The sequence below is a fragment of the Somniosus microcephalus genome, chromosome 21 (assembly GCF_052327205.1).
Source record: "Somniosus microcephalus isolate GS21.2 chromosome 21, FLI_Smic_1.0, whole genome shotgun sequence".
NCBI classification, from domain to species: Eukaryota; Metazoa; Chordata; class Chondrichthyes; order Squaliformes; family Somniosidae; genus Somniosus; species Somniosus microcephalus.
Window position 1 is genome coordinate 74,110,710 of NC_141007.1, and position 13,415 is coordinate 74,124,124.

Sequence of the window (13,415 nt, forward strand, 5' to 3'; positions counted from 1 at the left end):
ATTGCCGTTTGCAGAAGAGAGTTCCAAACTTCTACCACCCTTTACATGGAGAAGTGTTTCCTAATTTCACTCCTGAAAGCTGTGGCTCTAATTTTTAGACTATGCCCCCTAGTCCTAGAATACCCAACCCAGCGGAAATAGTTTCTTTCTATCTACCCTATCTGTGCCCCTTAATATCTTGAAAACTTCAATCAAATCACCCCTTAACCTTCTAAATTCCAGGGAATACAACCCTAGTTTGTGTAATGAGTTTTCAGTCAGGGAATCTAACAAAGAGGAAGGACACTGCCCCCTTCCCCCTCCTCCCAAAATAATACAATACCCTTGGATGGCTCAGTGGGGAAATGCACACGGGTCTACGGTTCAATTCCCAGTCTGCTGGGTTAACTACTCAGTGGAAACAGTAGTGAGGGTTGCTGGAATTAGCCCCAAGCCCCAGGCCAGGGAAGGGAAAAAATCCCGGCTCAAGTTACTAGTCCTGACCGGTATTCAGTGATCTCCGTCATTAGTGCTTACATGTGGACGTCAGGTGAGAGCAGAATCGAGCTCAGTTGAGAACAGCTCCGAGGGTGAATTACATAGAATGTACAGCGGCCAATTGGTCCATGCCGGTGTTTATACTCGGCAAGAGCCTCCTCCCACATTATTTCATCGAACCCTACCTGCATAGCCTTCTATTCTTTTCTCCCTCATGTTATTATCCAGCTTCCCCTTAAAGGCACCTGTGCTATTCACCTCAACCACTCCCCGTGGTAGCAAATTCCACATTCTCACCACTCTCTGGGTAAAGAAGTTTCTCCTGAATTCCCGATTGGATTCATTAGTGACTATCTTATATTTATGGCCCCTAGTTCTGGTCTCCCCCACAAGTGGAAACATCTTCTCTACATTTACCCCATCAAATGTCTTTATACTGTAATTTTAAAGACTTCTACCAGGTCACCCTCAGTCTTCTCTTTTCTACAGAAAAGAGCCCCAGCCTTGTTCAGTCTTTCCTGATAGTTGTACCCTCTCAATTGTGGTATCATCCTTGTAAATCAGTTTTACACCTTTTCCAGTACCTCTATATCCTTTTCATACTATGGAGACCAGAACTGTGTAGTGCTCCAAATGTGGTCTAATTACGGTTCTATACAAGTTTAACTTCCCCGCTTTTCAATTCTATTCCTCTAGAAATGAACCCCAGTGCTTTGTTTGCATTTCTTATGGTCTTGTTAACCTGCGTCGTGACTTTTAGTGATTTGTGTATCTGTACCCCTAGATCCTTTTGTTCCTCTACCCCATTTAGACTCTTATTTTTAAAAGGAGAATGTGGCCTCCTTATTCCTCCTACCAAAATGCACGACCTCACCAACAATTACCTGCCAACACTCACTGTTCAGGTCAGAGGTGTCCAAGCTGTGTGTCTTTGTGGTGCATAGCATGGAACCACAGTGGCCACAGATAAAGATTAAATCCACATTCCCATTCAACTCGGATATAGGATTTATGCTCCAATGAGGCAGCAGTGCCGACAATGGCCCACTCCAAATCTCCAAGCCCACAAAGTTCAAGAAGGACAGGCCAAGGAGCAAGAAACATAAGCAAATACGACTTCGCTTTGTGGCCAGGGCTCGGGGTTGTGGACTTCGATGGACCACAAGTTGTTGTTTGGGCACCCCTGGGTCTAGGCCTGCAAGACACTTTGAGAATGTACCAGTGGGGCATTAGTATGTGAAACAGTACCCCCAGCAAAAGCAAGTGCCCTTGAGTGTCTGCGGGTGCGAGTGCATGGATCATGGGCGGGGTAAAATGAAAATAATCACTAGACTCAAAACACCCTGCAATATCCAGACAAAGGGTTTTGACCTGAAACGTTGACTTTATTTCTCTCTCCACGGATGTTGCCTGGCCTGCTGAGTTTTTCCAGCATTTTCTGTTGTTATTTCACACTTCATAACAGACTTGCTAATAATACTGTACAAAACTAGTGTGAAATCCTGTGATAAGCAGGCGAGACAGTGTAACCACATTTAAAAGGTACGCATAGAAACGAAACAAAAATTCTCACTGCTAATGGCTTCTTTTTTCCAAAAACACAAACAACAGTGGTGAACATTAGATCAGAGAATTCTGCAACTAATTACTCAACCTTATAGTTAAAGCGAATTCCCTTTTATAGTTCATTAAAATTAGTGGCTTGTAATATTAACTTTCCCCAGTATTTGGATACAGAAAAATGGACACCAATGAATGGGTTACACGACTAGAATCAATTAAGGGGCTCAGAGACAGAAGAGTGAAGTACCAGGTGTAAGAATTCGCAATAATTTACAGTTCTGAAGATTAATTTTTTTGATTAAAGAATCCCTGGGCATTGTGCTTTTAAGTTTCCAGGGATAAAAAAATGGCTGTCACACCACATGGCCAAAGACAAAGGACTTGGAAAGCAGCTTTCTGTGTCTGGAAGTAAGGTTCAATGGAGCTGCCAATAAAAGGGGAGTCCCCACCCCCCCCTGCAGCAGGACAATCGATGCCTGTTTACAAAACTTTCTACAATGTTGACTCTAAGATCGAGTGCTTGAAACTGCCAGCCTGAACAAAGGAACTTTGTTTGCTAAGCACTCAAGACTGTCAATCAATTGTGGTTCCAGATGACCACAGGACAATGCTTTGTTTACAAAGCAATTGAATGCTATTAGCATTTGCTTGTATATCGAGTGGATACATCTAAACTGCAGAAGAGACTTTTGGATCTTGAATGGGAACCTTTTAAGAACTGAATGGGTTTAAATCACCTAGCATCCTGGACAATAGAGCAGTTGTATTTCCCTTTTGTTTCAGCCCAGGGAGCTCCGGAAGACACATTAACCCAGTCCAACCACTCTGAGTTAGCCAATCACAGCTTTCTCTTGTGTATTGGATGCTTTGGGTGGGAATTTTGCACACAGCCCTTGCAAGGCAGAACGGCAGGGGGCTCACCAGATATATAAGATAGCTGCTGAGAAGCTATCTCTCTCTACTTCCTGGGACCAGAGGTGAGCAGGGTGTTCTGACTCCTCGGCAAGGCAACCTAGCAGGAGTTAGGGGGTGGTGATTTAAGGGTAATTGCTAAGATTGTTTAAGTAACATTGGAGCCATTTTATCCCTCGTTTTTGCCGTCTGCAACCCCGTTATATAGTTTTACTGTAATTACTGTGTTTGCGTGGTATAGTTTATTCTTTTGATTGTAGTTTATTTAGGTAATAAAACTTGATTTTTCTCTCATCCAAACCACTTGTCCGTTTTAATATCATTAATTATAAGTTCCTCCACTCAGAACTGAAGGAGGGGTAGCGATTCGAAACCGCTGTTTGTAAATTGGTTTAGAGTGCAGCAGCACAAGGCTGCTGACCAGGTGAATTACCGTAAACCAGGTAAAAGGTTGGTATTGGTCAGAGCTCAGAGGCAAAGGCTGCTGGCCAGGTAAATTACCATAAACCAGTTAAAAGATGACCCCCTTACACCAGGTATCCTTTATAGTTATGGTACACACTGACTTTTTGTCAAGAATCTTACTTTAAAAAAAAAAATGAATTCGCTGAATTCGAGCGTCGCTGGCAAGGCCAACATTTATTCCTCATCCCCAGTTGTCCCTTGAGAAGGTGGTGGTGAGCCACCTTCTTGAACCGCTGCAGTCCATGTGGTGAAGGTACTCCCACAGTGCTGTTAGGGAGGGAGTTCCAGGATTTTGACCCAGCGACGATGAAGGAACGGCCGATATACTTCCAAGTCAGGATGGTGTGTGACTTGGAGGGGAACTTGGAGGTGGTGGTGTTCCCATACGCCTGCTGCCCTTATCCTTCTGGGTGATAGAGGTCGCGGGTTTGGGAGGTGCTGTTGAAGAAGCCCTGGCGGGTTGCTGCAGTGCATCTTGTGGATGGTACACACTGCAGCCACGGTGCGCCGGTGGTGGAGGGAGTGAATGTTTAAGGTGGTGGATGGGGTGCCAATCAAGCAGGCTGCTTTGTCCTGGATGGTGCTGAGCTTCTTGAGTGTTGTTGGAGCTGCACTCATCCAGGCAATTCTCTATGGTGGGAGGTTAAACAGAAGCCCAAAGACACCTGGAGCAGATTAGAGGGAAAGTGAACCGCAAGTGGCCCCAGGGTCACAGTGCAAATTATAACATGTGTACAATGCTTACATTGCGCACGTACATATTTCTATTCATGGTGTTCTTGGGTTGGAAACATGGACACTAAATGTCACCGTGTCCTTGCTGCACTAAAGATGTTTGTTCAAGAGATTTACCGATTGGGACAATATTACAGGTTTACCTTGAATTAGTACTCAGTGAATTATCATGCAAATATTAAATATATATGTTGCTCAGCCCCACCCTTTTCAGAATTCAGCTTTAAAGATTCTAATTAAGACAATTAGTCCTTCCGAGCCCACCTGCCAACAGGTTATTTTATTTTTGTTGGGTAAGGGTTATCGTTGTTGGGTCAGGGTTATCGAGGGATATGGAGCTAAGGCGGGTAAATGGAGTTGAGGTACAAATCAGCCATGATCTAATTGAATGGCGGAGCAGGCTCAAGCGGCTGAATGGCCTGACTCCTGTTCCTATGTACATACCAGACACGTAGATTTGACTAAATATCGAAGGACTGCTCAGTAACGAAAATGAAATTACCATCAGAAACAGCAGCAGCTTCCTCCCTCTTTGGTTGGTCAGTTAATTCAGAAACCCGTGACGGAGCAGGCCCATTCTGCGTTTCTGCTGCTCTAGTTTTGCATTCCAGCTCCTGCTGCTTTTTCTTAACAGATCGACGGAGCCGATATTTGGTAGGAGCCACACAATTCTGGTTTTGGACGCCTCTTCCGTTCCTCTTGGTGGGCTCCTCGGACATCTCTCGAGTGCGTTCTTCCCCATCGATGATAATAACCAAGTCCTGTTCACCGTCAAGTGCTTTCCTCCTTTTTTGTTTCCGTTCTTGTCTTTCCTTCTTTCTCTTCCTTTTGCCCGAAGACGGTTGTGGACTGCTAGACGGAGATAACACTTGTTGGGGCTCTGTATCCAGCTCTATTACAGAACAGTCCGATTTACTAGAGGATCCTACGAGTTAAAAAAAAAATACACACACAAAGTTTGCAGAGCAGGATAAATAACCACAACACGCATCCCACACAAAGCTGCTAACCCAGAACTCCTCTCAAAACACACAGCAGATTGATCGAGGTATACTGTTGTGACCAAGTACAGAGAATGGACAGCAAAATCTTCCATAATTCGCCTGACGTGTTGAAATCAAACCCACTAAAATAACTTGTAACGAATTAGAAGGATGTCACTGACGGAGGTCAGTTATTCAGGCTGGGAATTTGATGAGGGAATTGGTGGAGATTTTGTGCATTGTTGCCTTCTCTTGAACCCGTTTACAGTTCAATTTTATGTTGAGCTAGCTTAGGAAAAGCATCTTTGTTGTTCTGATACGTTGAGCAGGATAACAAAGTTTGTAAATCAGTGTAAATATATGGTTTATTCTTAAATAATGTCCATTTAGTTGTTCTACGATAAAGAAATTCTCTGTTGGCTTGCAGCCTAAGCTTCGGTCCAAGAGCGCACATTCAATCTGTCTGCTACAGACAAGGAGTTTCATTTGAGAGGAAGTGGCGTGATCCAGAGTAAGGGATCTCGGTTCAACCCACGGCCTGTTCAACACTCGGGACTCCTGTTCAACCCAAGTCTTGCTGTGTTTTGCCTAGATATTATGTAGGTAAAGACATACTCTAAACCTTAGGGTACTTGCGGTTCACTTAGCGGGGTCATTGGTGACACTGAACCCAAACAGAATATCTAGCATCAGAATCCCTCAAAAATGTAACCCCCAGGACACCAAGCCATTCTTCCTTGTTAATTGAATTTAAACATAGCTGTGGACAAACACCATCAAATGATCTGGTATAAATACTGTGGCTACAAGAGGTCAGAGGCTGGGTATTCTGCGGTGAGTGTCTCACCTCCTGACTCCCCAAAGCCTTTCCACCATCTACAAGGCACAAGTAAGGAGTGTGATGGAATACTCTCCACTTGCCTGGATGAGTGCAGCTCCAACAACACTCAAGAAGCTCGACACCATCCAGGACAAAGCAGCCCACTTGATTGGCACCTCATCCACCACCTTAAACATTCACTCCCTCCACCACCGGCGTACCGTGGCTGCAGTGTGTACCATCTACAAGATACACTGCAGCAACTCGCCAAGGCTTCTTCGACAGCTCCTCCCAAACCCTCGACTTCGACCTAGAAGGACAAGGGCAGCAGCTGCATAGGAACACTGCCACCTCCAAGTTCCCCACTATTCTGACTTGGAAATATATCGCCGTTCCTTCATTGTCGCTGGGTCAAAATCCTGGAACTCCCTCCCTAACAGCACTGTGGGAGTACCTTCACCGCATGGACTGCAGCGGTTCAAGGCGGCGGCTCACCACCACCTTCTCGAGGGCAATTAGGGATGGGCAATAAATGCTGGCCTTGCCAGCAATGCCCATACCCCAGGAACGAATAAAAAAAAGTCACTGACCTGCTTTGAGAGTCTCTGCAAGGTGCTCATTTCGTTTCTGAAGTAATAGTTTGAAAAGTTTCCGTACTGGAAACTCTGGATTGGACGACCTGATCTCTTCGAGCAAGCACTTCTGGATGTCCAGTGAGAATTCTGTCCTCCAGTTAGGTAACTGCAGCGTAAAATTACAGACTTTAAATCCGTACAATGAAAGGCAAATTTTCAAAGGAGCCATTTCTCCACAAATTCTAAGTACACGTCCTTCCTAATAAACAGCTCCAGAAGCAAACTCAGTGCTACCACTCTGACTAGAGTGAAGCTTAGTAGCAGATGTGAGAAATTTTCACACAGCCACACTGTAAAGTTCCACCCCTAAGACGATTCAGTAAAATGTAATGGCGGATGTGAAATTTTAATTTTATGTCCTAATGAACTGTGGAAAAATCCCAGCAGCAATCTTTCCAGTAAAAAAAAAAATTCTGCACGGGTCCTTTAACTGGCGGTCCATTCAAATTTTTGCGCATGCGCGGTTATTCCCATCGAAAAGCCAGTGAGCGGCCTGCGCGGGGCCTCGAGACCGCTGCGCGGCCACGCAGCTTAGCGGGAACGTTGCCCAGCAGTAGCGGTATGTATTTTATTCTGCCAAATTTGGGTTATATCAGGAGAGGGTATTCTGAGTTTGTACATCACGAAGGTGGATTACTGGTGGTAGATGCAACAAGGTAATGAATTGAGCATCAGAAATTAGACTTAAAGTGCATTGGTTCAAGTGTTAGTTTTCTCATGATGCACTGGTACAAATAAGCCTGGTGACAAACACTGAAAGGGGGTTTCCAAATATACCACTCAAAGTTTGACACAAAAAGCCACGGTCATGATCCTAATTGTAGCATTAAACAAAATTATTGTGTTATAACTGACACCACTATAAAGAGGTAGCTTTGGTGAGATGGAACAGCAGCTCATCCTTTCATTTGTATTTGTATGTTTCAAACCAATATTAATTGCATATACAACACATTGCTCAGTACAAGCCATCAGCAACAAATTTAGAATTTTGCTCCAAATTCACGATTGCCCTGTAATCTCAAATGACACACGATTACAGTCCAGACTGGAAGAAAGAACTTGAATTTATACAGAGCCTTTCACGACCTCAGGACGTCCCAAATGCTTCATTGCCAATTAAGTACTTTTAAGCATTGTCACTATTGTATTGTAGGAACATTCCTTTTGCCTTCCACTTTTTTTTTATGTAAAGGAAGGAAAGAACTTGCACTCGGAGCATTTTCACGTCCTCAGAGAATCACACAGCCTTTTGAAGTGTAGTCATCGTCAATGTTCCCCCTAATTTTTTTTTTGGGTGCGCGGCCCCTCCACAGCATGTGCGAAATTTAACATTGGAAACGCTGGTCCCGGGTTGCGTGGGACTGGCAGACAGCTGCGCGGCTTAGAGGGAACGTTGGTCACTGCTGTAATGTAGGGAACACGGCAGACAATTTGCGCACAGCAAGCTCCCACAAACAGCAATGAGATAAAATGACCAGATGATCTATTTTAGTGATACTGATTGAGGTAAATATTGGCCAGGACACCAGAAGAACTCTCCTGCTCTTCTTTGAATAGTGCTGTGGGATCTCGGTTTGACATCTCATCCGAAAGACGGCACCTCCGACAGTGCAGCACTCCCTCAGTACTGCACGGAAATGCCAGTTGAGATTTTGCGCTCAAGTCCTGGAGTGTGATTTGAACCGTGATCTTCTGACTCCGAGGCGAGAGGGCTACCCACTGAGCCAAGGCTGACACCTAAAGATAAGTAACCTGCACCCAGGCCTCTGCTACCGTTGTTCCGAACCAGTGTGGTCTGCTAGCTTGCCCTCCAATTGTTTCTCCATCCCTGTGGGAAAGCACTTGGCCTCCACAGTGATGTGCGAGACATTGTAAGCACGACCTCAACTGAACTCTGCAGTAATTAAACATCAATACAACAAATTAAAATGATAGAGAGATCACGAGACACACATACCCCAGTCCAAGATGCAATGGTCGTGGTTGTACATTTCACTCCAGAGAAATCTCCAAGAGAAAGGGAGACTTTCAGTATTCCTTCTATTCCTCCACTCACATCCCGGAGGCGATTCAGAATAGCACAGCTGGGCCAGGCCAGGTTCCACAGCAATGAAACTAGACAATTTAAAAAAAAAGACTTGCATTTCTACAGCATCTTTCACGACCTCAGGATGTCCCAAAACACTTTACAGCTAATTAAGTACTTTCGAAGTGTAGTCACTGTTGTAATGTAGGAAACGCAGCAGCCAATTTACACACAGCAAGATCTGACAAACAGCAATGTGATAATGTCCAGATAATGTTTTAGTGATGTTGGTCAGGGGATAAATATTGGCCCAGGACACTCGGGGGGGGGGGGGGGGGGGGGGGGGAGAACTCCCCTTCTCTTCTTCGATATAGTGCCTTGGGATCTTTTACGTCCACCTGAGAGCAGACAGCTTCTCAGTTTAACATCTCATCTGAAAGACAGCACCTCCGACAGTGCAGCACTCCCTCAGCACTGCACTGGAGTGTCAGCCTAGATTTTTGTGCTCAAGTCTCTGGAGTGGGACTTGAACCCACAACCTTCTGACTCAGAGGCGAGAGTGCTGCCCACTGAGCCACGGCTGACACAGCTACAAAATCATGTTCATTTACAACAATTAGCTGGAATTAATGTGTGAAATGGTGATGTGTTCTCATAATGTACCAAAGCACTGCGTTACAGGACGAGTCTGCTGGGAGAGGGACCAAGAATACTTGAGATAGATTATACCAAGAGCATGTTATAGAACGAGTAAAACTTTCCATTTGTCCAATCCTCCTCTCCGCATCAACCAACTAAGCCTATTGATCAGAGTCAGTGCACGACTCGAATACAGCAACCCAAATGTGTCTTTGCCCATTTGCAAGTACTGGGCAGTTTTCAGTATGTGCAGAAATGATGGAGAAGGAGATCTGATCTCTCTGAAAGCTGCTTGGGAATTTCCTGTGGTGCTGCTCATGGCAAGTTGAAGGACATTAGCACATTTCTGGATATTCTGACCACTTATCCATAGTGAGGATTTATTTTTTAAATGTGCTACTAAGTTGAAGCCCAGACCTGAAACGTTAACTCTGTTTCTCTCTCCACGGATGCTGCTTGGCCTGCTGAGTTGTTCCAGCGTTTTCTGTTGTTATTTCAGATTTCCAGCATCCACGGTATTTTGCTCTTGCTTTAAAGGGGTTGGCTTCTCAGGACAGCTCCATGCTGGGGGAGGCGAATCAGGAGCGAGCTGAAGGATTTTAGCTAAAGGGCCTGTTAAAAGTACGCTGCAGCACAGAGTTCCACTGCAGGTATTCGAATGTCTCATCCTTGTGTGTTTTGCATGCAGCTATTTTAAGACGGACTTGCATCCAGGCGGGTTGGATTGGCAGGTCTACTGGTCAGCCCATGGTCCCAAAAGGGCCAAGAGGAGAATTTATACTTCCCATCCGGGGGAGCATTTTGAAACAGCAAGGCCGAAAGGGCACTCGGTCTTTTGTTAAAGGAAAAGTTGTGCGAGCGTTCACGAACATACAAAATGGACGGGCAGGAAAAGACCAGCTGGTCCATCAAGCCTGCCCCACATCATGATGGCCAAACCATATAATGAGGTAACGGTTAGAATGTTGGAGGAATAGCTAAAGAAGCTCTTGTTTAAGTTAAGAAAGAGTGAGGATAGTAACAGGAGTAGGCTATTCAGCCCCTCGAGCCTGTTCCGCCATTCAACGAGATCATGGCTAATCTGTATCTTGACTCCATCCACCTGCCTTGTCTCCATATTAGGGTTGCAAAATTCTGGGAATTTTTAAAAAGAGGAAACTTTCCATGGGAATTTAGGTAATTTATGGGAATTTGAGTATTTTTGCACTGATGGTTTTTGTCTCTGACCCTTATATTATCTTTGTTGTCAAAATAGACATACTGTTCCATACAAATAAAAACAGGCTTTCAAAACTTTATTTAGGTTATAATTTTGAACTTTATTGAACCCCCACAAAAAAGACCCATCTAAAATAAAATAAGAGCGTCAGCTTATTTAGCCTGTAATTTGTCCTTATTTTGTCCCTTTGAGTCTTCTACTCATATGAGTCTTCTGAGTCTTCTACTCCTCATGGCTCCTCCTGAATCTCTGGCTCCGACGTGTCCATTTCCTCCTCTGTGTCAGTGTCTAGCTGTGTGGTGGACACTTCTGTATCTGGCTCAATAAGTTGTAGGTTCGCCTCCAGTGTAGGATAGCCACCAGTTTCTCCACTCTCTTGTTAGTCAGCCTGTTGCGCACCTTTGTATGCGTATTCCCAAAAAGTGACCAGTTTCGTTCAGAGGCCGCTGATGAAGGTGGGATTTGGAGTATCACCGATGCAATAGGTGACAGGGCCTCAGATGCACAAAGTCCCTTCCACCAGGTATGTGCACTGATATGCTTGCATGATTCCCATATCCCATCCCCATTCCAAAGACCTTGCTTGGTAGAGAACTTTGCCAGACTTCCAGAACTTTGCCCACATCCAGATTGAGATGGTGTGAGAGGGTAGAAATCACACTGTAAGCGCTGTTGATCTGTTCTCAAAGTATTGGTCTCCCAACATGCTTTGGGTCCAGCATGTATGCTGCAGCATGAATCGGCTTGACACAAAATCCTTGACGCGTCTGTATGAATTGAACAATTGCCTTCTCCTCTGCTTTGAGCAGCAGGGATGTGGGTAGGGCAATGCTGATTTGTTCTTTTAAATCAGTAAAAAGCCTGAGAACATCTGACAAGACAGCGTCATCTCTTTCAATCTGAGCAATTGCAGATGCTACTGGTGAGAGTAGTTTAAGGCTGCTAACCACTCTCTCCCAAAACACATCATCCAGCAGTATTTTCTTGATGGTGGTTTCCATATCCCCAGACTGGGATATTGCCATTTCTTGCAGCGACTCCTTACCCTCCAGAAGGCTGTTGTACATTATGACAACACCACCCCATCTAGTGTTGTTGGGCAGCTTCAGTGTGGTGTTCTTGTTCTTTGTCATTTGCTTGGAGTTGTAGGTTGCTGCAACTACCTGTTTTCCCCTGACATACTTAACAACTTGCTTGGCTCTCTTGTACAGTGCTTCCATGGTTCTCAAACTCATGATGTCCTCGAGGAGCAGGTTAAGCCCATGAGCTGCACACCCAATAGACGTAATATGAGGGTAGGCCTCCTCCACTTGAGCCCAAGCAGCCTTCATATTCGCAGCATCGTCAGTAACTACTGCAAAGACCTTTTGTGATCCAAGATCGTTGATGACCGCTTTCAGCTCATCAGCAATGTATGTGCCTGTGTGTCTGTTGTCCTTCGTGTCTGTGCTCTTGAAGAACACTGGGAGAGCAGTGGAGACGATGTAGTTTATGATGCCCTCCCCTCGTACATTTGACCACCCATCTGAGATAACTGCAACACAGTCTGCCATCGCTATCGTTTCTTTGAGCTTTCCTTGGACTCTGTTATACTCAGCCTCCAGCAAATAAGTAGACAAAGCATGTCTGGTGGGAGGACAGTATGCAGGGCGAATAACATTGAAAAATCTCTTCCAGTACACATTGGCTGTGAGCATGAGGGGTGAGCCTGTTGCATATACAGCTCGAGCAAGGCACTCATCCGCATTCTTCTGGCTATGGTTATCCATTGTATCAAAGAACCTTCCAAGTGGGCCAGGAGTTGCTGATGATAAGGAGCCTGATGCTGAATGAGAACCATCATCTGCTTGAATGGAAGCAGAGGAACTCTGGGCTGACTGCTGTGAGCTTTGAGTGAAGTTGTTGCATTTGGATAAATGCTGCTGCATCTTTGTGGTATTCTTTACATATGGCTTTCTACAGTGTTTGCACATGTACACAGTCTTTCCATCTTTAATGCCTGGGGTAAAATGCTTCCACACATCCGACGGTAAACGTGGCATTGTTCTATGCAGAGAAATAAAGGGCATTCATCTCTGTGTCGAACTGCGGTCGATCAGCACGATTGCAACAGGGGGAGTACATTTTTGCTGATGCTCCATGTGATGGAAGCATGACCTGTACACACACGACGCTACAGCACCAATAGTGTATTATTTTGTATATTTTAAATTGAAGGACAACAGAGTTCAACAAGTAACTGGTTTATTTGGTATAAAGTCTGATTTACTTACTGCATCATCACAACATCAGCAGAAAACAAAATGACTTCCCTCAGGACCCCTAACCTGGATCTTAAAAAAACTATAGCAGTCTTACAGATGCCTGCAGGCCAATCACAATTCGATATGCAAATATTACAAATAGAGGGAGCTAATCGCTCATCCACTCAATCAGGACATATTTGTTCACAGTCACACACAAAACTTGTAATTATTAAAACAAGCCAAGTAAGAAGATAAACATATATTGATTAAGAAACTCCTTAATAATTAAGATTCCATCTCTGTTAGTAATTTTAAGAGAGGACCTGTGGAAAAAAAAGAAAGAAATACAAAATAAACAATATTATGCTAGCATGTGCTTTTTTGGGCAAAATTCCCAAGCTAAACTTCCCGTGGAAAATTTCCGGAAATTTCCCGGAAACTTTCCACCCCTTTGCAACCCTACTCCATATCCTTGGCTAGCAAAAATCTATAGGATAATGCTGCGACATCTTTATTCTGAATTCTTACCCAAATAAAAGTTTTATTCGCTGACCTGAGTAATGGATCATAACTCTTTCGCTGTACCTTACTATAGAATAAAGCAGCTTACGGTTCGAGCCAAACTTCGCCCCCACTATTGTTAACTCAACCCACCTTCAGAGATTGAAGAGTTACACACGTGAAAGACACGA

General features: G+C 44.5%; 1 protein-coding gene across 3 annotated transcripts in view; it reads right to left on the reverse strand.

Annotated features, from left to right (window-relative positions):
• The window catches only part of atad5a (ATPase family AAA domain containing 5a), a 79,478-nt gene that overhangs the window by 46,561 nt on the left and 19,502 nt on the right, over positions 1–13,415 (reverse strand). For all 3 annotated transcript variants that reach the window (XM_085963962.1, XM_085963963.1, XM_085963964.1), the window contains exons 8-10: positions 8,551–8,708; positions 6,546–6,696; positions 4,655–5,077 (exon numbers count right to left, since the gene is read on the reverse strand). In XM_085963962.1, coding sequence (XP_085820088.1) covers positions 4,655–5,077; positions 6,546–6,696; positions 8,551–8,708 — 732 coding nt within the window. The remainder of the gene's footprint in view (positions 1–4,654; positions 5,078–6,545; positions 6,697–8,550; positions 8,709–13,415) is intronic.